This window comes from Macaca nemestrina, chromosome 7, assembly GCF_043159975.1.
Source record: "Macaca nemestrina isolate mMacNem1 chromosome 7, mMacNem.hap1, whole genome shotgun sequence".
NCBI classification, from domain to species: Eukaryota; Metazoa; Chordata; class Mammalia; order Primates; family Cercopithecidae; genus Macaca; species Macaca nemestrina.
This window is the reverse complement of record NC_092131.1, coordinates 165,430,414-165,453,524: the sequence shown is the minus strand read 5'-3', so window position 1 is coordinate 165,453,524 and position 23,111 is coordinate 165,430,414. Positions and strand designations below refer to the sequence as shown.

The following is a 23,111-nucleotide window of genomic DNA, read 5'->3' as shown; positions in this document are numbered from 1 at the left end:
CAGGCTACTGACTTGTTCATTTAAATGAATAGCTCATTTGCTTGAGGGACCAAAATATAAGCTTTCTTGAAAACTCAAGAGAATCTTGAAACCTCTGCAAAAATATGTTAACCTGGTAGGATATTTTTATGGTATTTGTCTCTCCTTAAAATGAAGCTGACCTGTACCTCCCCTTCATTGCATAGGTTGTCTGACATGTAGAATTTTGACATTTTTTTTTTTTTTGTACCTAATAAAGTGCAACAAAGATAGATCTCTGTGTTGGATAATGGGCAGAAATTGAATAGCTGTGTTTTCCTTGAAAGTTGTTGAGATTTTTCTCAGGAGAATTAGACGAAAGTTATTTCTGAATAGAAGCACTGTCCCTGGCTATAATTAGTCACGTGGTTTAGTTCCCAGGAAATGTTTCTTTCAGCGTACTAAAAGTGTGTGAATTTTCGTGTCGTTTAACATGCCTTGAAATTTCGTCTCTGCTTACCTACCTATCCCTCTCCTACAATTTAAGATATAAAGTTTGGGTTGCTCTTTCCCATGAGATTCGGGAGCCTGCCAAAAAAGAACATGCTTTTGTGCCCTCTTCCCTTGAATACTTCCAATCCTGGGCAACGTTTTTAATGACTTAGAATTAACTACTTTCTAATTATGCACTGAGGCAGACACCATGATGTTGTATGGGCCTTTGCCAGCAATTGGAAACACAGGAGACATAAACGAGCAGGCTACCAGAGGGAATTATTAGAGAGGCTTCTCAAAGTCATCAACTTGCAAAGCAGAGACTTGCCCTTGTCTCACTGAATCAATATAGACTTGATCATATCAGTAGCCACTGTGGTATCACCTTTAGAAGCATCCAGTTTTCTTTCTCTTCAGAGACTATAAGACATTTGATCTCATCAGACTTTCTGGATACCCTAGTAAATTTCAGCAGGTCTTTGCTGCCATGAACTTTCTCCTCTGATCTTGAATGGGAGTTTTCTCTTTCCCTGTGTCTCACCTCTCATGTTGGGCCCCAGTGAGCCCATAAGAGGGCTTCCCTTCATTATGTGGCCCTATATTTGCTCTCCTTGGAACACTAGCTTGAAACTTTAATTGCTAATATATGAATTGGAGGAAAATCTAGGAGGGAGGAGGGAATACCATAGAATCTCTTACCATAAGTTTAAACTACTTATAAAAGTACTAGGTAAGTGTTAACAACAACAACAAAAAACGTGTGCTAGTAAGGTCGCTTCACAAATGTATGCCAGTGATAAGCACTCCTCTTTGGGAGATGAGTCATTAGATGTTTTCACTGTTTAGCTAAAGAGCCATTGCATCCTATGAGAAAGAGTAGTCTTCTCTTTCCTTTGGCAGTGTGTTCATAAATGTATTTATTCAGCAATTTGTTGAGTAGGTATTTTGTGCAAAGCAGCTTTGGAGTGGTAACAAATACGTATTTCTGCTTTTAAGCAGCTTGCCAAATACCCTGACACAAACAATTCCTTAATCCTCCATGTGAACCATGCATTCTCAAAGCGGGTGAGATTGTGTAAGCAGATATGCAGCATATCTGTGACATTAAAATTTCTTGTGGGGAGCAATTTAAGAAAAAATAAGAAGTCTCCTGACGTGGGCCCTAATGAATTAAAAAAAAAAAAAGTAAGATTAAGAAACATCTGTGTAGACTAAATAAGGGCCACATAAATGCGAGCTTGAAATCTGAAACCTTGTAAGCCTCACCACCAATAATAAACTTGTGAGATTTCTTTCTTGTCTTCTTGGGGGTGACCACATGATGAGCCTCAATCTTCTTCCATGTGAAAGCCCTCAGATATTTAAAGACAATAATAAGAAAATATCGACAGCTTTTTAATGTGGCATGATTTAAAATTTCAGCATCCTGATCAATCTCTTGTCATCTGTTGACAAAGCGACATTTAATCAAGTGCCCAATGATGGGTACACAATATGAGTTCTCTCCATTCCACAATATGAGGGAGAGGAAGGCAAGTGGACTGGAAAAAAAATAAGAGAAGGCATTAATGGAGAAGGTAAACATTGAACCGGGCCTCAAAGTTTTAGCCGAAGGAAAGACAGGAAAAAAACATTCCAGATTTGGCAGATGTGTGTGTGAGTGTGGAGAAGAATTAAGTATATTCACGACATTAACCAGGTGCCTCATCAATGTTTGTTGAATGTATGTTTGTTGGATAAGGGTTGATGGCATGTAGTGGCTATAAGGCTGCAAGTTGCCTGAGACAAGGTTCCGATCAGTCTGAACACTCATGCTTTGGAGACACCTTCCTCTTGTCCTTACATAATACTTTTATATTTGATAGCTCTAGTCTAAGTTATTTCTTACATCATTATGTGCTAGTTAGAGAGAAGAATTTAATATGTCCCTATTGGATTCCCTAATGTTAAAAGATATTTCTTATTCAGATTGTCAAATGGGATCAAACTGCTTTAGATTTCACTTTTATACAGTAGGAGAGCCAGTGGGCTAGTGCTTAGAATTCTTGAGGAGTAGTTCCAACTGCAAGGGCAAGTAGGCTCCTTCAGGCCACTGGCAATATAGAAATTGTGCAGGAAAGACCCTGGCAGGTCAACCCCTGTGGAGTTGTAGCTTGGGACCTTAATGACCGTGATATCCAAAGGCCTTAAACCAGCATTGGAAGAAAAGAAGAAATACTAATTGGTATTTAGGCTTTGCTGTCTTGGAGCTAAGCCCCTGGAGCAGCCACATGAAGAGGCAAAGCTCCAGGCGTACCTTGGGACTATTGCCAGCCGCACTTTCCATATCCATCCAGCTGTTCCATTGCAGAAGCTCTTTGTGTGTGTGTGTTTTAAGTGGGGAGAGAACTAGGCTCTCACACCACAACTCTGACTGTGTGTGAATTTTCCTCCTCATCTTTATCCCTATGTCTGTCCTTCCTTCACACATCCTTCCTTCTCTCTGACTGCTGCCGTCCAGTACACAGTCAGTCCATACTAGTTCCCCTATCCTGCTTAAACCTATTTGAGATCTTAGATTAGGGATCCCAACTACATACGGCCTTGTTTTTGTTTTAGTTCAAGTGCAGCCTAATCAAAAGGCATTCTTTGCAGTAGGCAGGACTTTCGGGGTCTTGAGAGCACAGATGATTCACCTGCTTGTTTGCCTCAGTTTCTTCTAGAAATAGCTGACTACTTCTCTGACTTTATGCTAAGGAAAGCAAGAGCTATAAAAATGGATGTGATATTAGTTATTCTTGGGAAAGTCTTCACTTGCCTGGTTGCTAATGCTTGAAATGCCCTTAGCTGGGGGAAAATTCTTCTACTATGTGCTTATTTATGGACAATACTTAAATAACAAACCTTCCAAGAGTGACAACACATTCATCTAATACACACAGAAGTAGAAAGGACTTCTACCTAGTTCTTTCTGAAGTCCAGTTTTAGTAGTGGATTGTGCACTGAGTGCCACAAAAGAGTGTGTATATGTGTATGGACTGGGGTGGGGGAGTGGGTATGTAAGATGGGAGAATCAGTCTGGCATTGGCAAATTTTGCCTGTTGAATAGATTGACTTCTGGCTGTATCTCAAGACTATGGCAGTATATACTTGAAAAGAACAGTGCCCTGACTTTATAAACATCACAGAAGTCAGCTGTAACATCATCCCAAATCTCAAATAGCCCAAGTACATAACAGTGTGTTTATTTTATTTCATCTTCACAACAGGCCTGCAAGGTAAGCACCAATGTTATTCTCTTTTACAAACAAGGATACCGAGAGGTGTCAACATTAACTTGTTAAGATAACTTGACTAGTTGGTGGAAGAGCCAGGCCTCGAACCAAGTCTGTCTGATTCTAGAGTCTGCTCATAACCACTTATCCTTACTGCCTCTCTGTTTGAAAGTGTTTTTCTGCATGTCTTTCCTAGTTTTCCTTTTTTGAGGAAGACATATTTTTCTTCTTTTGAGGAAGATGTAAATAAAAATAGTGGTCCTGTTATGTGACTTTCAAGTCTAGATCATAAGAGGCCATAAACTTCTGCATCATTATCTTGGGATGCTTGCTCTTGGAACCCACCAACCTTTTCAAGGAGAAGCCCAAACAGACCTTAGAGAAGTCTTACTTCTGTAAGTCTTGTGTCAGGAAGCCAGGGCCCCTCACCCACATGGCAGACATGCAAGTGAGCCGCCACCAAAGTGAATCTTTCAGCACCCAGGTGATGCACCCCAGTGGAGACCACAGGAAGAGCAAGTTGTCTCCACTGAGCCAAGGCCAAGTTGCGAAATAATGAGCACAATGGGAAATTGTTTAAAGCACTCTTCCCCAAAAACAGAGGGTTATATTTGAGAATCTAATAGAACTGATTCTCACATCCACAGATACAAGTTGTCTTCTTTCCCAAACTTGATGATTAGCACAGTGCTTTGGTCTGAAACATCATGGCAGCTGTTGGAGGAATCAGGATAATAATGTATTTTGTAGCCACCAATGACCATTCTCCCTTTCCCCTGGCCTCCCAAATGCCATAACAGTAGGGAGGTCCTTAGCAGTAGTTTAGGTGATTCCACTCCCCATCCTCTCCGTATGCCTGTCACCTGCCCTTCTCTCTATTGTTTGGGAGTCCAACTTCTTAGAAGGATCTTTTTAAATATAGTTTTATAACTCTGGCTCCAAAAAAAGTTAACAAACAAAAAAGTAAATAAGTATTCCCCTGAACTTATTACTAAAGGGCCTTCAAAAATTTCAGCAACATGGCAGAGTGAGCTTTTGTTGATGGGCCCCTATTTCTGTGAAAAAGATAGAAATGATAGATAAAATTTTAAAAACTTTAAAAGATATGTGACCAAGTATAAACAAAAGTAAAATTGGGTATCAGAAATGGAGAAAGAACCTGTATTCAGAATGATCTACAGAAATTGCTAACTTCAGATATAGACACGAGGGGCTGGGCTTGGGTTTTGAACTCCCCAGAGGGACAGATACGCAACTCAGAGCTGTAATTGAGCTTCCATGTATAGCTCAAACCATACAAAAAGGACTAGAAAAACTCTGCTTTCTTGGAGAAAATGGCAAGGAAGCTTGCTTAATGGATATGGCCTCGGGTTGTGGAGTATTGAGAGAAGAAATAGAAATTAGAAATAAGTCAGCACTATTTGTGGGTTTGGGTCCAAATTTATGCTCTTGTTTACTGCAGAAAGGCCAAGCAAAGAAATTAACAATAAAACTGGTCTTTGCAAAACTAAACATGAAACTACATTGTCATGGTTAATTCTACAGTGCAGGTCAAACAATTTTTGCTGAAAATAAGCTCTCAGTAAAAATTCACAAGCCAATGGAGGAACCCAGTTACCATGGAGAAGTAGACAGAGAGAGAAAGAAAGAAAAATAGAATACCATGAACTGGAGATAAGGAAATGACACCATAAACTATAAGACAAAGTATATAAAGTATAAAATAAATCTAAACATTTTATATATTTGCATATAAACAGTAAATAAAAATAACTGAATAAATAAAAGTATAGAATTTTGTAAGAAAGCAGATTTTTAAGAAATAAGATGTAAAAATGAAATAATAGTCATTGAGAAGCTCATTAGCTGAGTGATGTATTAGACAAAAAGATTAGGAGAAAATTAGAAGAATTAGATTACAAGAAAATTTAGTGAATTCTAGGATAACTCTAAGGAAAGCATCCTGAATATGATACAAGGATGAAGACGGGAAATACAAACACTTTCTGAGAGTAGGAGACATAGAGGACAGAATAAGATCTTCTAACAAATGTCTAATATGAGTTTCAGAGGAGAGAATAGAGGACAAAGCTATAATGACTCAGAATTTTCCAAATTGGTTAAAGGCATATATTCTTAGCTTCATGAAACGACTAATTCTAAGCAGACTAAATATAAATAGCCACATCTAGGCACACAGTGATGAAACCATTGAATGTCAAATAAAATATTAAAAGTAATCAGAGATAAAAAGACAAATTACATATATAGGGATTAGTTTTAGACTGACATTAGAGTTCTTTTAAGTAACAATAGATCCCAAGAGACAGTAGAATCTCCAGAGTTGAATTAAAATGACCCTTAGCCTATAATTGTATACTATGTTTTATTATTATTCAAGAGTGAGAACTAAGTACAGATATTTTCACATAAGGCAAAACTAAAACATGTTTACTGCTTAGGGATTTCAGATGAAAAAAACTAATAAATGAGATGCAAGGATATTGAACCCAAAAGCAGAGAATGGGATTCAAGAAGCAATGCTGAAAAAGGAAATATGGCAAACGTGTTGATAAATTTAAATAAACGTTGAGTGTTTGAAAAAATGGAAATCGACTCTTAGAGTTCTCCAGAGAAAGAGAACCAATAGGAGGAGTGTGTGTGTGTGTGTGTGCGCGCGTGCGTGCGTGTGTGATTTATACAATTATAGAGTCTAATAAGCCTCAAGAGTTAGAGTTGGCAAGCTGGAGACTCAGGAAAGCTGATAGTGTAGTCCCAGTCCCAGGCTAAAGGCCTGAGAATTAGAAGTGCCATTGGTTGTAGTTCCAGTCTGGAGGCCAGCAGGCTTGAGACCCAGGAAGAGCCACGGTTTCAGTTAGAGTTCACAGTCAGGAAACAAATTAATGTTTCAGCTCAAAGGCAGAAAGAATTCTCTCTTATCCAGCCTTTTTGTTCTAGTCAGTCCTTCAGTGGTTTGCATGAGGCCCACCCACATTAGGGAGGGCAATTTGTTTTACCCAGTTTACATTCAAATTTTAATGTCATCCAGAAACACCCTCACAGATGCACCCAAAATGATGTTTGGGCCGGGCAAGGCTGCACATACCTGTAATTTCAGCACTTTGGGAAGCCAAGGCAGGTGGATTGCTTGAGCCCAAGAGTTCAAGACCTCATGAGAAACCCTGTCTCTCCAAAAAAAAAACAACAACAACAAAAATTAGCTGGGTGTGGTGGCATGCACTTGTAGTCCCAGCTACCAGGGAGACTGAGGTGGGAGGATATATTGAGCCCGGAAGGTTGAGGCTGCAGTAAGTTGAGGTTACACCACTGCACTCCATCCTGGGCAACAGAGCAACACCCTGCCAAAAAAAAAAAAAAAAAAAAAAAAAAGAAAAGAATAATGTTTGACCAAATATCTGGGTACCCCATTGCCCAGTCAAGTTGACACATAAAATTTAACATCATAGAGACTAATTGGGAAATTGTATTACAAACAAGATTGTTGAACAAAAATAACAGACACAATAACATGGAGGCTGATAAAATCGTGTAAAAATGAGCAGATAAACTTTGAAGTAACAGTCATTGAGAAGCTCATTAGCTGAGTGATGTATTAGAGGAGGCTTCCTGATTGGAGTGAATGTGTTTCAAGTTATTTATATGTAAAACAGCAAAGATGTTACTGATAAAGATTAGATATTGTTTCAGTTTAAACATTCTTTGAGAGAACTACTAAAGAAATCATTGTAGAGGCTAGACACGGTAGCTCATGCTTGTAATCTCAGCACTTTGGGAGGCCGAGGCGGGTGAATCGCTTGAGCCCAGGAGTTCGAGACCAGCCTGGCAACATGGTTAAACCCAGTCTCTACTAAAAAAAATACAAAAAAGAAAGAGAGAAGGGAGGGACGGAGGGATGGAGGGAGGGAGGGAGGGAGGGAGGGAAGAAAGGAAGGGAAGGAAGGGGAGGAAAGGGAGGAAAGGGAGGAAAGGAAGGGAGGGAGAAATCAATGTAGAACGTATTATTTCCAAGATAATAAAGGGAGGGGAGGGAGGGAGGGAGAGAGGGAGTAGAATGTATTATTTCCAAGGGAATAAAGGGTAAAAGGGGAATAAAGAAAACTTAATTAACTACAAGGTAAGGAAAAAAGAGGAGAAGGAAAGAGAATGATTAGCAGAACACAGAAAATAAGAGAATAAAAATAAGCCTGAATGTATCAGTTGTAATGAATGTAAACGGGTTAAATTCACATTTTTAAAAAAGCATAGATTTTCAAATTTGATTTTAGAAAATCCAACAAAATACTATTTATGAATCACTCCTAAGACATAATGACACAATAAAGTTCAAAGTAAAGAAATGGCAAAATCAGTACAATAAAAATTAATATTAGAAAATAAAAAAACTAATAACAACAGTAAAAAGAAATGGAACACCAGATATGTGAGGCAGATCCTATCCAAAAGAAAAGTGTTGCAGCAGTATTACCACTAGGTAACACTGAATTTAAGAGAAAACCTTTACTAGAGTTAAAGAAAGTCATAACTTTGCCAAAAGATACACTTACCAAGAAGTCTGTGTACAACGATTGAGAGTGCAGTCACCCAAGAGCATAGTCTCCAAATACAGAAACAAGCACTGGCAGAATTATAAGGAGAAACTGACAGCTCCACAGTAGTAGTAGATGATTATTTCATATGTAGTTGAAAAAAAAATAACAAGGATACAGAATATTTGGGTAATACAATTAAAATCTTAACCTACTAGACATACCTGAACCTTGTAGCTGAAAAGTAGGAACTTCAGTTTTTTTGAAGATGTATAAAACATTACCAAAAATTGATCAAGTATAAAAACACAAAGAAAGTAAAACAAACCATATTAATATAAACATCACAAATTAGAAACAGCAGAAATCCATATTTTTAAATAACTTATGGGTCAAAGATGAAATAATGGAAACTATAAACTATTTATAAATGAATGACAACAAAATCGTGGCGTGTAGCCAAAGCAAAATTTAAAGGAAAAATTATAGCCTTGAAAAGGGTATTTTGAAATAAAAAATTGAAAATGAATTTTATAAAAATAGTGAAAGAGTAATGTGGCAAACTCAAAGTGGGAGCGAGGAAATAATGATGATAAAGGATAAATTAAATGAAATTAGAAGAAATGCTACAGTAAAGAGGATCGACAGAGCCAACATTTTGCCTCATGAAAATGTTAGTAAAACCAACCTCTGGCAAGACTGGGAAATTTTAAAATAAGAGTTTATACAAATTAACATGAGACTATCTAGAGCAAATTTATTGCAGATTTAGAAGTTAGGTCAGGGTAGTGAGTGCACAGATGTTTATTATATTAATTCTTTATGCTAAAAATACTTCACAATGAAAAGTTCATAATCTTAGGCATTGTGCCTTAGTCCAGGCATTGCCTATTCCCTGTCTGCTGTAGCATGCTTTAACAGGTACCAGGTCTCTCCTATTCTTGTGAATCTAGCGCCACTGACTCATACATTCCTGCTTTGTACATACTTTGTAGAAAATTGTAATCCTGTTCGTTGTAATCCTGCAGTGGCAGGGGCAAAGTGTGAAATCAACAGAATGAATGCCTCTACCAAAGGTTGAGGAGAATAGGAATCCTGTCCAAGTGTGGTCAAAAAAGCCAGATGCAAACTGGCCAGAGGTGGTCTAGGAACAGCTTCCATAAAAGACACAGGCTTTCTTGAGGCCTCTTAGCCTGGGCTATGACAAGGTTGTCCAATCACATTTACTTATCTGGTTGATGTTATTATTCATTTCTTTGAGATGGCAGTTCCTAAGCTTTAGTATATGTGTGTAAAAGTAGGTTGATTTGGCTTGATTTGAGACACCAACACACTTTCATGAAGCCTGAGTGTTTGAACTGTGTGTGCTTGGCGGATACATCCTGGGTCCTCGGCACAGGCAGTGACTTCCTAGAAGAAGTTTCTTGCTCTAAAAAATGGTGGGTTGCAAGAAGAGAAAAGACATTTTGTTGAGGCTAAAATGAATGTAGACTCAATATACACTTTTTACTATTATTCCATTTAAAACAACTGACTTCCTCTGGCAAGTTTCCTTTCATTTGAATAGTGTTCATTCAATATATTCAGACTTTTTAAAAAAAGTTTATTGCCTATGATTCTTAATCCTGATAAGCATACCACTGTTCTAAAATTTATATTGTGAGGAAAATTATGTCATCAGTTTCTTTTTTCTTTTGATATTTCCCTTTTTTGGCTGAAAATAAATGACCTGCTTTTCTTATGTCCCAGAGTTTTGTCCCTTTTCTTTTTTAAGAAAAAAACCAGCCTTTGTTTTATGATTTTAGCAATGAGTTTGTGTATAGTTTGGTATGAGGTCTGTAATTTTTATAGGATAGCATTTTTAGTCATGGCCACTTATATATTAGTGATCTTTTCTTCACATGGGTGTGAGAGTTGGAATGTACCATGACTGGGTCCATACAGAGAAGGTGCTGCTATTTCCTTGAGCCTCTGCTGGCATTATGGGCAACATAAAAGAATGTGTCTGCCATTACCATGGGTGACTCGAGTGGCAGGCCAGAGAGAGTTCCCTTGAGAAGGTGATGAAAGGTATGGACAACTGCTTTGGTCCCCTCTGACTGGCCAGGCCTTAGAATTAGGTTGGGAATACTGAGTTTACCAGGCACATTATTTTGTTAATGCTATTGCTCCTATAATCTTTTCTTTTATAAGAGGATGATTCATTGTTTCCTGTTCCCAATATTTGTACCCCTTATCAATGGTAATTGCTTTCAGAAATAATTGAGTCCAACCCTATGGTTTATATGAAGTAAATGCCTAAGTCTGATTTGATTCTTACTATTACTTAAACTTAGCAAAATACTGCTTTAGCTGTTTTCCCTAGAGACCACACAAGAACACTTTATTTAGGTAGTCAACTTAAACAGTATTTTCACTTTCTACAGATAGCAATGGGCATTAAACTTGGGAAGCTATGTAACTTGCCAAGGTTGCAGAGCCAGCTGTAGAGATAGGGTTGGATAGGATAGCTGGGTGATTCTCTTTTGGAAATTCAGTATGACCTTTTCACCTGCAGTGCAAACACCTGTTCACAAATAGCTAAGCACATAAGCGTTTCTATAAGCATGCAGTTACATGACTAAGAGTGGGCAGTAATTAAAATAGTTGTACTCCATTCTTTCTTTGCAGACCGAATACTATTCTTAAGTGAATAAGATGTAATTTCCTTATATATTTCCAAGTATTTACTAACATTTATTCTTTTTTTTTGAGATAGAGTCTCGCTGTGTCACCTAGGCTGGAGTGCAGTGGCACCATCTCGGTTCACTGCAAGCTCCGCCTCCCAGGTTCACACCATTCTGCTGCCTCAGCCTCCCAAGTAGCTGGGACTACAGGCACCCACCACCACGCGCAGCTAATTTTTTGTATTTTTAGTAGAGACGGGGTTTCACCATGTTAGCCAGGTTGGTCTCAATCTCCTGACCTCGTGATCCGCCCGCCTCAGCCTCCCAAAGTGCTGGGATTACAGACGTGAGCCACCATGCCCAGCCACTAACATTTGTTTTATGTATCAGTGTCCTTGTAGTATAGAGCTTGATAAAGAACATAATCTTAAAGCAAGTTAGACCCCAAATTATGTTAGAACTTGAATGATGTAGATCTGTGGTCTATATTTATTTTATTAATTAGATAATTATTCAGTATGCATTTTAATTTGTGCTTGTGTGGATCAGACTGTAAGCCATTTTGCTAAATTGTGGCGAATAACTCCACTGGAGGCCTTGAAATAATCTATTCCTAGGCAACACCTGACTTAGCTTCAGCCTAGAGGCCTGCCTTTCTCCCATGCATTAAAAGGAATTCTGGCTACTATGGCTGCCCCATGCCTAGTGAGCAATGAGGTCAGAATCTTCTACCTTGCTTTTCAAAGGATGTCACTTGCTATAGCACCTTCATCAGATGCCTGCCTTAGTGGTCCCTCTTCTTCTATAGCAGTTCTCTTGGGGTTCAACTTAATTTGCAAGTTGAGGCATATTTTGGGTAGAAAACGTGTGTGTGTGTGTGTGTGTCTCTCTGCATAGATTTTCCTTATTTAAGAGTCTCTTATTTAAGAGTCAGTTTTACCTACTTTCCTCACTTGTGGAATGTAGATAGGATTTTATGGCAGTTGATGAGAATTATTTTGGAAAGGTTTAGAATTAGAAGATTCTTTCATGACTGAAAGTCATTTTAATTGATATAATCGAAGCATATGTATATGAAGAGTTTAGTGAAGACAGGTCAGATTCAAAGACTTCAAATCTAACCTGTCTTCATTAAACTCTTCATATACGTATGCTTGGTTATAAAATACCTACCTGCAAAAGGTAAATATTTTCTTTTCTGATTTGTTTTTTTTTTTACCCCAAATGGGCTTTTCCAAAGCTTATTTATCTACAAAAGAGACATATGCTTTAGGTCTGTACTTGTTAATTTACCTTGGAAAAATTAGGTCATCATCAAATCTGGCAATGTGGCTTATAAACTTGGCAAAATGGTCTAATTAAAAGCTCCTGTTAGATTATAGAAAAAGGAAAAAATGATTAGTGCCAGTCATATTTTTGTTTTCATGGTTTGTGTATATGTAGGTATATGTCACTTCTCATGTTGCATTAAAAGTATGTTGACTATCTGCTAACAGTTCATCTCTTTTCTTCTACAGCCTCCAAGTCTGTTATAAATAGTATGCTACGGGACCCTTCTCAGATTCCAGATGGAGTTCTAGCAAATCAGGTCTATCAGGTATTAATCACAGCTGTCTATTTTCAGTGGCAATGCTGTTATCTGCCTAGCCGAGTAAAGGATTTTAAACCTCATTTAATTACTGTCATCATAAACTATCACTGAGGTCAGGGTGCACCATAAATGGCAATGCAATATTTGCAAGAAGAGCATTTCACTTTTTAATAGCTTGCTTTTATAGTGAATAAAAAGCATGCAATTTTTGTTTTCTGTGATTAAATCTGAACCGCCTTTTGATAGCTTTCCTTTTTGGGGGGTGGTGGGGGGAGAAAAGTAATTACTGCTTTTAGGATACTGTTTACTGTGATAGTTTTTGTAGTTGCCCCACCCCAGACCCCTTTTCTTATTTGTCTGCAGTGCATTGTGAACGACTGCTGTTATGGACCACTGGTGGACTGCATCAAGCAGTATCCTTTCCCATAAAATTTTAGGTGCGCAATTGACGAGCTTAGACTCAGTGGAGATGTGTCTGGCTTTAACCTGACATAAAGTTCTGCTTCACAAAACACGTTTCATACTCTTCTATTTTACATTCAATCAACTGGAGGGTCACTACAGACCATTCTTTTCTACAGCTTAAGAAATATCAGATAGACCACAGGAAGATGTCAGTTCAGCAGTTACACATTCACATGCTTATTTCAAACTGCTTGGTTTTCAATGAGTTTAAAGGTACAGAGTCATTAGGCAGGTAACATAATGTCTTGGAATGCATCTACCCATCCCAGGAAATATTTTTTAAAAAATATAACAAATTTCCATTTAAAATGAGCCAAATTTTGTTGAATTTACTAGAATAAATTCAGAGCCTGGAGTTAAAGGAGGTTGTGATTAAAATGCTTCCAGAGACATCACATTTTAAAGGCAACAGACTCTTATTGCTTAAATGCTGATTACAATCTGAGCCAGCATTTGGATTCCTAATAAACATTTTTAGAGAAATCAAGTTAATTTTTCCTCCTGGAATAAATTTAAGGTTGTGAAAACAGAAGTCTAGTCACTTTTCATTAAAGACATTGAGATTACTAAAGAGTTAATGTTCACTTTTTAAAACAAGATTGGGCAGACAGTAACTACATATAGTAGGACATTATTAATCAATAAATTTAGTAGTACTGTGGCAACACTAAGGTTTTTGATAATCCTTTATCAGATTTACTTTTATAATAATTTACTACTTAAATGGTAAATAATAAGTAATTTTTATGAGAATAATTTCTATCTGAGTCCATGAATTTCACCCCTCTTAATAATATAAACATGTCCCTCCGGGAATGGATTTTGTTAGCATGGATGGCACTGTGATGAATTGTGACTCAGTAATTACTAGTCAGGAGGCTTTTTGTTGGAAACTCCTGCTAGTCAAATTGTGTACATGTATGTGTTTATATCCCACCTTCTTTCACAAAGGCTTAGAATCAGTAACATTTTTAACAAGAAAATCATGCCTTTATAAGTAATCTTTGCTAAATAGCCTTTTAACAGAGCCCTCTTACAAGAATATTCAGTATTGAAGATATAGCCCTTTATGTATTTATCTTCCAAGTCTGTTTCTCTGGTCTAGCTTAAGTTAGTAGAAACACAGCATTATCCCAAGCTCACCTTTTTATTAAACCAAGGTGAAACTCTACTTCTATATTCAGTATAAAATTAATGATAGTGTTAGAAATTGTAGGAGTGCCAATCTCATGTTGCTACACTGATAAAGTTTAGCACATTCATATAACAACTAATACCATCTCAGAGTATCTGGGGTTGAATTACATGTTAATTTTAAAGCACATAAAATAGTTAAAAATCAATTTAAAGTTAAGGTTTTAAAAGCATAATGTCTTTTGAAGGATTGCATATTGATTTTAAATATAACTATCTAATTATGTATGCATGGACTAAAGTATGAAGTCAACTGCTTTGTAAATGCCAGGAGGCTATTTTTCAGTAATAGTTGAGATGCTTACGGGAAACTAGATTGCTGTATTGCTGGCGAAGAAAATGTCTTGTGAGGTTATTTACAAGTTTTGCCCATGGTCACTGCCATACATCAATAATAGGTATTATTATAGACAAAGTCTAAGTGTTTTTGCTTATAGAGCATTATAAATTCTGTTTGGAGTGTTTTCCTTACATTTTTGCCATCATTCACTTTCCTTTTTTGGCTGTGTTACTGCCAGTAGATTTTAATGTAGTACATGATTTCAATTGATGAAGATAGTGACATATGTCTATAAATTACATTCACTGACTAGGTTATAATTTTTGCAGTTTCATTATGTCTGTTGCCAGTAAAACTACAGATTTTATAAGTTTTATTTTCTAGACTTTGCATTTTATATATGTTTATATCAAGCAAAGCATAATTAAGAAACGTATCTTTCCAAAATTTCAAATTGGTGATTGCCTTTATCATGCAAAATAAAACAGGCTGGAAAGTTTACAGAGAAACTGATTCTGTCTTTGCATTGAAGTAGTAGCAGTTTCATATAACGTACAAATACACTTGCATAGATGTTTCCTAGACTGATCAGCAATAATTATTTTATTTCACACCGAATAAAAATTATTGTTTTTCCATGTGAGTAAATGTGCTGTTTGTTTTTCTGATAATTTGGTAATATTTACATTGCTTACTCTCAGTAAATTACATCATGTTGTGAGAAAGAAAGCACACATTTGGTAAATAAGATAGGTGCTAAACCTTCTTAGTGCATTATGAAAATGTTATAGTTGTGTAAGTAGAATAAAATAAATTGGTCATTTACTAGTAAGACATCACAGAAAGCACAGTTAGCAAAGAGTATATACATCATCATTGGGCTTTCTCTCTCTTTCTTTTTTTTTTTTTTTGGTATCTACTGTATTTTTTCCTATGCAGCCATGCCCACCTACACCTTTCCCACCACAGCTTATACTCACCAAGGAAAAAATGTGAGAAATCAGCCACCTCAACTTTCCAAAGTGTGACTCCAGGACACAGCTATTAGACAAAAGCATAAACTGTGAAGCAAGGAAAGATAATGATGCAGGAAGCTTCAAATGCTGTGGGTTTCATTTCTGTACCATCAGAAACCTCAGTTTCATGATTCAACATTTTAGATGTAAATAATTTACAACAATAAAAATGAGAGCACATTTGTGTGGAATAGAAGTAAATAATTTAGTTCTAAAATGTGGGATGTCCCTAGTAATGAGAGACCATTGAGAGTTATTCATCAAATGTCTTCAATGGACTCTGAAAATTTGTGAAATTTTGTGGTTTAAAAGTGTGTTTCTTTATTTTGTTTCTCTTTAGAAATTGCAAAAGCAGAGCCATGTGCCTTGGAGGGCAGGGGACAACTGGAGGAAAAGGCAATAATGATGATTTAGGGCATGTTTTGCTGGAACATAAATGGCCACATCTCTTGGATTCTAAGATTTAAATAGTATTCACCTGTATATTTTGGTAAAATGCAAGATAATTCTCTAGGGTTTTTGTTTTTGTTTTTGTTTTTTTACAAACAACATAGAAGTTTTATTTAAGTTAAACTCGATCAGAATCAGCTTCTCTGGTAAGCCAAGGAGTGATGTGACCAGGTTGATGATATCAGTGAAAAGGACAATGAAGGTAATGATTCACATAATTATTACCAAATGCAAATGCTTTTGAGTCAATTGAAATACTAGACTAGGATTACACTCCTTTTCAGACTTTGGGCAATCTCACCTGTTTGGAAAATACACAGCACTTCCATATTCTACTCCTGATTTCATAATTTACCAGCCATGGGACCTTCAGCAAATTCCCCAGCCTCCCTGAACCTTACTTTCCTTAATTGTAAAAATGTGACTAATAGGCTGGGTGCGGTGACTCACACCTGTGATGTCAGCGCTTTGGAAGGCTGAGATGGGCAGATCACTTGAAGTTAGGAGTTTGAGACCATCCTGGCCTACATGGTGAAACTCCTTCTCTACTGAAAACACAAAAATTAGCCAGGTATGGTGGCAGGCACCTGTAATTCCAGCTACTCAGGAGGCTGAGGCCGAAGAACTGCGTGAACCCAGGAGGCAGAGCTTGCAGTAAGTCGAGATATGCCACTGCCCTCCAGCCTGGGCAAGATCAAGAGTCCATCTCAAAAAAAAAAGAAAAAAGAGGGACTAATATTAGTATCTATTTGTGTGGCTATTGTAAGATGGTATCCCAAAGTATTTAGCACAAAGACTTCATGTATGATATTTAAGAAATATTAGCTATTGTCAATTATTATTACCTAATTTTAATACTTTTGAGAAGCTATATGGAGGTCATACACATAGACTTGGCAGAGATCTCATTGTTATCTTCTTTGCCACTCATTAACTGTATGTCCTGTGCACGTCCCTTCTGACCCTTGGTTTCCTCATCTATAAAATAATTATTATAATTATGAGGATAAAATAACATACTAAAAGCACTTAACACAGTGTCTACCACATAGTAAGCACTGAAAAAATATACATTCATATGTGTATCTATTTAGATGCATATACATGCATATACATACACACGTAAGCAAAAGACTCTTGAAATAGCCTCTGTACCCACACCCTAATCCACAACTCTTTACTCAGATGTCTTTCCTGCAGATTACATGTATTCTTAACAAATCACTTGTTTGGCTTGCAAGTCGCCACAGTCGACTGGAAGTGAAACAAAGAGGTTTCTAAATGTTGGTCTGATGACAAATGTGAATTCACAGAAGATTTCCAGAACTCTCTAAGACTAGGAATTCTTCTAGGGCAAAGGCTGCCTAGTATTCTTTATGGTACCTATTAAGTGCTTAATAAATGTATGCTAAATTGAGTTGAGGGATTTTAATTTTAAAATTTTTTTTAGAATTTTTTTTTTTTTAAGAGCCTTACCCAACTGGCCTCAAGTGATCCTTCCACCTCAGCCTCCAGGGTGGCTGGAGTTATAGGCGCAAGCCACCTTGCCCAGCTGAATTGAAAGATTTTTAACACAGATTAAAGTACATTTAAAATGTCTCTCCTTCTTTTCAAAATGCAAAGTACACATGCATTTACAAATCTTTGTTTGCCAAAATATATAGAAAAATTATAGAAAAAGCTGGACACAGTGGCTCATGCCTGTAATCCCAGCACTTTGGGAGGCCGAGGTGGGAGAATCACTTGAGCCTAGGAGTTTGAGATAAGCCTGAGCAACATAGTGTGATTCCATCTCTAAAAAAAAAAAAATTACCCAGGCATGGTGGGTGGTACACCCCTGTAGTCCCTGCTACTCGGGAGGCTGAGGTGGCAGGATCGCTTGAGCCCAGGAGTTCAAGGTTATAGTGAGCTATGATTGTGCCAGTGCTCTCCAACCTGAGCAACAGAGCAAGACCCTCTCTCTATTTAAAAAAAAAAAAAGTTTTAAAAAATTGTAGAAAAATTCGATCAAATTATTTAAATGAGGGAATGTGTGTAGAGATGTCATTCCTCAAAGATGTGGACTAAGGGTGAAAATGGCTGCTCAAACTACCTCAATGCTTCATTTCGTCTCAAAGTATAGACCTGGTATTAGCATTTTCCTGCTAGTATAATTCTGCCTGTGTTACCCCCTTAACTGAAACTTCCCAGTGCCATTGGTCATGAGCATGAAGTCCTGCTGAGAGACTTACTTCTAGAGAAAAACTTGTCCTTCCTCGGTAAGTATTATTCACATCTTCTGTAGCTTGTGTTGTCTCCATGAGTGCTTAAATATATATTTTAAAAATCTTCCACTAAAGGAAGGGTGAATGATGATTGATGCTCTGCATATTATCTTTTATTGATTTGGAACTGAGCAGGAACTCAGTTACCTAATCTCCTATATATACAGCACATGCACAAGCTTGCAATTAATATTTTATAGAATAAGTGGCTGAAAAAATGCTTTAATATCTGTTGCAGTATTACTTTTGGTGTCATGAGATATTAACCATAATCTAGGCCTTATGAGAAAAAGAAACAAAAGAAATATTGTCTATAAAATGTCTTATATATTAAAAAGAACAGTTAGAAAGATTCATGTTGGGTATATTTGTCTCATATATGGAACTCGGTAGTACTTTTACTTGAAAGCAAAATATTAAGCCTTTATTATTTCATGCCAAACATTCATTGACATCATGAATTTATTATGATTTTTTAAAAATCCCACATGTATTCATGTGTTTGTGTATTACAGATTATTATTTCTTTCAACATCTCTTAAGCATTAGAAATTAAGCCTCAGGCTGGGCACAGTGGCTCACGCCTGTAATCCCAGCACTTTGGGGGGCTGAGGCGGGCGGATCACGAGGTCAGGAGATTGAGACCATCCCGGCTAACACGGTGAAACCCCGTCTCTACTAAAAATACAAAAAAAAAATTAGCCGGGCATGGTAGCGGGCACCTGTAGTTGCAGCTACTCGGGAGGCTGAGGCAGGAGAATGGTGTGAACCCAGGAGGCAGAGCTTGCAGTGAACTGAGATCTCGACCACTGCACTCCAACCTGGGCGGCAAAGCGAGACTCCGTCAAAAAAAAAAAAAAAAAGACATTAAGCCTCAAACGACTATACATATAATAAGTGATCACAGAAACCATAAAGCACTCTACAATGAATTAATTTCTCTTCTCCACTTTTAATGTGGTAATTTGTAAAGGTTACATACAAGTCATTTTATTATTAAACAGATCTATTTTATATAGATATTGAAGAGTCTGCAAAATGTTTATTTTAGGACATACACAAAAAATAGAATAATATTGGATTACATAAGTTTTGTTCTAAAATGGACAAAGAATTGGCCAAGGAAAACCAAATGCGGAGAAATGTCAAGTAAGGAAGAGATGTTTAATAAAGTCCTACAAAGTATCTATTCCAAATCTTAATGTTCGATATTTTTATTAATAAACTGTAGAATAAAATCGAATGTATTATAAGGTTGTTTTAATTTGAAGCTTGGAGATATAAATATTCCCTAGTTAGAGTAAATAAAGTTGATCAATTAGGCAGGTGTTCTCAAGTCACTAAATTAAATCTCAGTATGTTGAAGCAGCAAGATTTTTCGTATGGGGACAGTTGAATTGTTTAGCCTATGGAAAGAGGGTAAGTTGGAAGAAATCACCTTTTAAAAGTCTAATCAAAAGGAAAATATGTAACAGTTCAGAACCAGTTGGAATGTGTGGCCTGTGATGCACTATGAGATATGTTTTGGAACCAGGTAGTTCTGATAGTATTATGAAATATCTGATCACATTGATTACTCAGATAGGGGCCAATATGTCATGGCCACGTCTATTTTCTGTTTTGTTTTGTTTGAAGCCACCAAGTAAGCAGCAGCATTGTCGGAGCTGCTGAGCACCACTCTCTGGGTGCCATCAGCCTACGGACAGTCAGGCCTTCAGCCCCATTTTTTTGTTTGGCCTAACTTTTCTCTGCTTCCTTCTTGAGAACTAGCCGATCCCAGCTGGGGGAAAAAAAAAAAAAAGCTAAGATTGTAGATGTGGGCTAAACTTAGTCCTAGTCCTCAGCTTACTTGAACTTGAATGTGTTAGACTGGATTCACCATGGCAGACAAAAGCAATGTAAAAATGTGGTCCGGGGGTCATCTCTACTTGCAAACAAGTACAGAAAGGGGACTTGAAATTGAAATTCATGGGTCTCATCTGTTCCTCTGTGCTGTAGAATCTGGAGATAATTATTTTATGGAAGCATACTCAAAGAGGATATTTAATTGATCTTTAAAAATAAATGAGATAGGCCATGCGTGGTGGCTCAAGCCTGTAATCCCAGCACTTTGGGAGGCCGAGACGGATCACGAGGTCAGGAGATCGAGACCATCCTGGCTAACCCGGTGAAACCCTGTCTCTACTAAAAAAATACAAAAAACTAGCCGGGCGAGGTGGCGGGTGTCTGTAGTCCCAGCTACTCTGGAGGCTGAGGCGTGAACCCGGGAGGCGGAGCTTGCAATGAGCCAAGATCCAGCCACTGCACTCCAGCCTGGGCTACAGAGTGAGACTCCATCTCAAATAAACAAACAAACAAACAAACACATAAGTAAGTAAATAAATAAATAAATGAGATATAGGAAGTTGATGCAACCTGAGCCCTGTTTTAAAGCATTTTCTCATCAACATACAAAGAAGTTGTTAATTCTTCGTATTTTTAATATAGCACTGGATTAACATATGTTTGTGGTTGAAAAATGAAGATTGAAAGCTTTGTATGAAATACTGTTATGAGGCTGTTGTCCTTTTACCTTATAAATACCCCTTCACAGAGATTAATTAGATTTAAAGTGTTGTGCCAGGTAAATATAGATAGATCATTTTAAAGCCAACTGTGGAAAAAATATTGGTAAATAAGTAGACCAGTAATCTTATTCTTTCTTGTTTACATGTGTACACCTTGAATTTTGTTGCAGAGACATTGCAAATATGTTTAATTTATTTTGATCCTTTGCTAAGCAGAAGTAAAATATCTCTCTCTCTCTCTCTGTTGGCTTCTAATTTGGAGTATATTTGAAAGACAAATATTCTCATCTTTTAATATAAGATAATTCGTATATTTAAGAATTATGACTTTCCTGAAAATATTTTACCCCATTCTAAATTTTCCGCACATTGTGCTCTATATTTGTTTTATAAAATGCATATTTTATCTTTCCTCTTACCAATTGAAGGGAAAAATAAAAGTAAATCACTATTTCTTTCTTAAATTTCCTTGGTTCATAACTGCATCCTGAGCAGTTGTTATGGCACAAGATCTAGCCAGGCACTATAGGAAAGAGAAACAGAAGTGTTCTTATCATTGAAGATTTGAATGTACTGATATGAGTTCATCCTATCTTTTAAACTTATCCTATTTGTACTTCCACACATAAGTATATTGTATTAAGGCAGGTCAAAGTTAAATAAATGACTTCAGCTTCTCCAACTAAAAAATGTTTTTCATGCACATATTTACTCATTTATTCTACAAATAAGTTACTAAGTTGGATACTGTTTTAGACACTGGATAAGTCAAATGAAGTGTCTGCTTTAATGGGGTTATGGTCCAGTAGGGAGACAAACTACAAATGAACACCGATAATTTCTAGCAGTTTCTGAGAGTCCATGTAATTCTTCCCTTCATTATTTATTCATTCTTTTCAATTAACTTTTGTTGTGTTCTCTGCATGCCAGGAACTACACTAGTTAGTATGAAATGATTGATTATAAGCACTCTGTGCCCCCAGTGCTCATAGCCAAGCACCGTATTGCATGTGTGATCCAATGAGATTGCAGTTTTCTCTCTGATCCAGTGAGAATCCAGTGAGAATGCATCTCACTTAGTAGGTGCTCACATGATTGTCTCGATAATGAGAATAAAAACTCAAGGCTGTTAGGCTATTTTCATTAAACCTTTCAAAGAAAGATACAAATTATACTCAATATCAGTCACTGTCCTCTATGAATGAAGAAAATGCTGCTGCCTCATGAGCTGCTTTTTCCTGAAATAGTGATGGAATTTTACTTATTGATTTGTTCTTTGTCACCAGGACCTTCCTGCCACAGTGTATATCTAGGATGGTCAGTTGAGCTCATAAGGTTGGCTCTATTGCCAGTAGCTAACTACTCCTTTAAGTCTGCTGTGGGCAGACACCATTAAGAATTTTAAAGAAACAAACTTTTTTTTTTTTTTTTAAAGTTGATGCAAACATGGAGTCTTCTGGGAAAATTGAAGATAAGTTTTAAGTTTCAGTATATGTCAGCAATTCTTTCCAAGGATAATTAATTTAGAATTAATATTTGTTGGCCCTATCTCAGTACTTTGGGAGGCTGAGGCAGGAGGATCACATGAGGCCAGGATTCAAGACCAGCCTGGGCAACATAGGGAGATCTTGTCTCTACACAAAATTGTTTAAAAAAATTAACTGGGGTGGTGGTAGGCACCTGTAGTCCCAGCTACTTGGGAGGCCAAAGTGGGAGGATCGCTTTAGCCCAGGAGTTCAAGATTACAGTGAACTGTGGTCATTCCACTGCACTCCAGCTTGGGTGACAGAGTGAGACCCTGTCTCTAACTAAGATAGACAGATGATAGATAGATAGATAGATAGATAGATAGATAGATAGATAGATAGATAGATAGATATCAGCATTTAAAGTCTCAAAAGACATGTTGAACTTGCTGCCCCTTCCTCGGCTTAGCTGCACAAAAAACTCCTCAACTTTAAATTGAACCATAAGCATTGTGATCATCCCATTACCTCTGCTAAGGGTTCAGTCTATGCCATATAGACGAAGCAGAAAATGTATTTCATCTACTGGTAGAGAAGTGTTGATTTGTATCTCTCAAGTCATTATTGAGACCATATTTTGCTGTTATACCCTCTATTTTTTTTTTTCCTTTTTGTTTTGTTCAGTTTTGGTTTGGTTCTGGTTTTTTTTTTTTTTTAAGAGCTTTGGACAAAAAGACAGGAAAGGAACAGAAAATAGTGACAATGCGAAGGCAACAAGACAGTTTGCCCTGTTAGGTAAAATATGAAAGAGCTTATACCAAAGACTGAAGATAAACCATCCGTCTTTTCTGAGTTGGCATATCTCCAGGTTGGAGGGACTTTCATTAGTGAGGGCCAC

General features: G+C 37.1%; 1 protein-coding gene across 7 annotated transcripts in view; it reads left to right on the top strand.

Moving 5' to 3' along the window:
* CDIN1 (CDAN1 interacting nuclease 1) overlaps positions 1-23,111 on the top strand; it is a 250,041-nt gene that overhangs the window by 96,602 nt on the left and 130,328 nt on the right. For all 7 annotated transcript variants that reach the window (XR_011606171.1, XR_011606172.1, XM_011760027.3 and 4 more), the window contains 3 exons: positions 12,438-12,517; positions 12,875-12,924; positions 18,107-18,174. Coding sequence is in view for 5 of the 7 variants with exons in the window: in XM_011760027.3 (XP_011758329.1) it covers positions 12,438-12,517; positions 12,875-12,924; positions 18,107-18,174 (198 nt within the window). In the remaining 2 variants the exon portion in view is untranslated. The remainder of the gene's footprint in view (positions 1-12,437; positions 12,518-12,874; positions 12,925-18,106; positions 18,175-23,111) is intronic.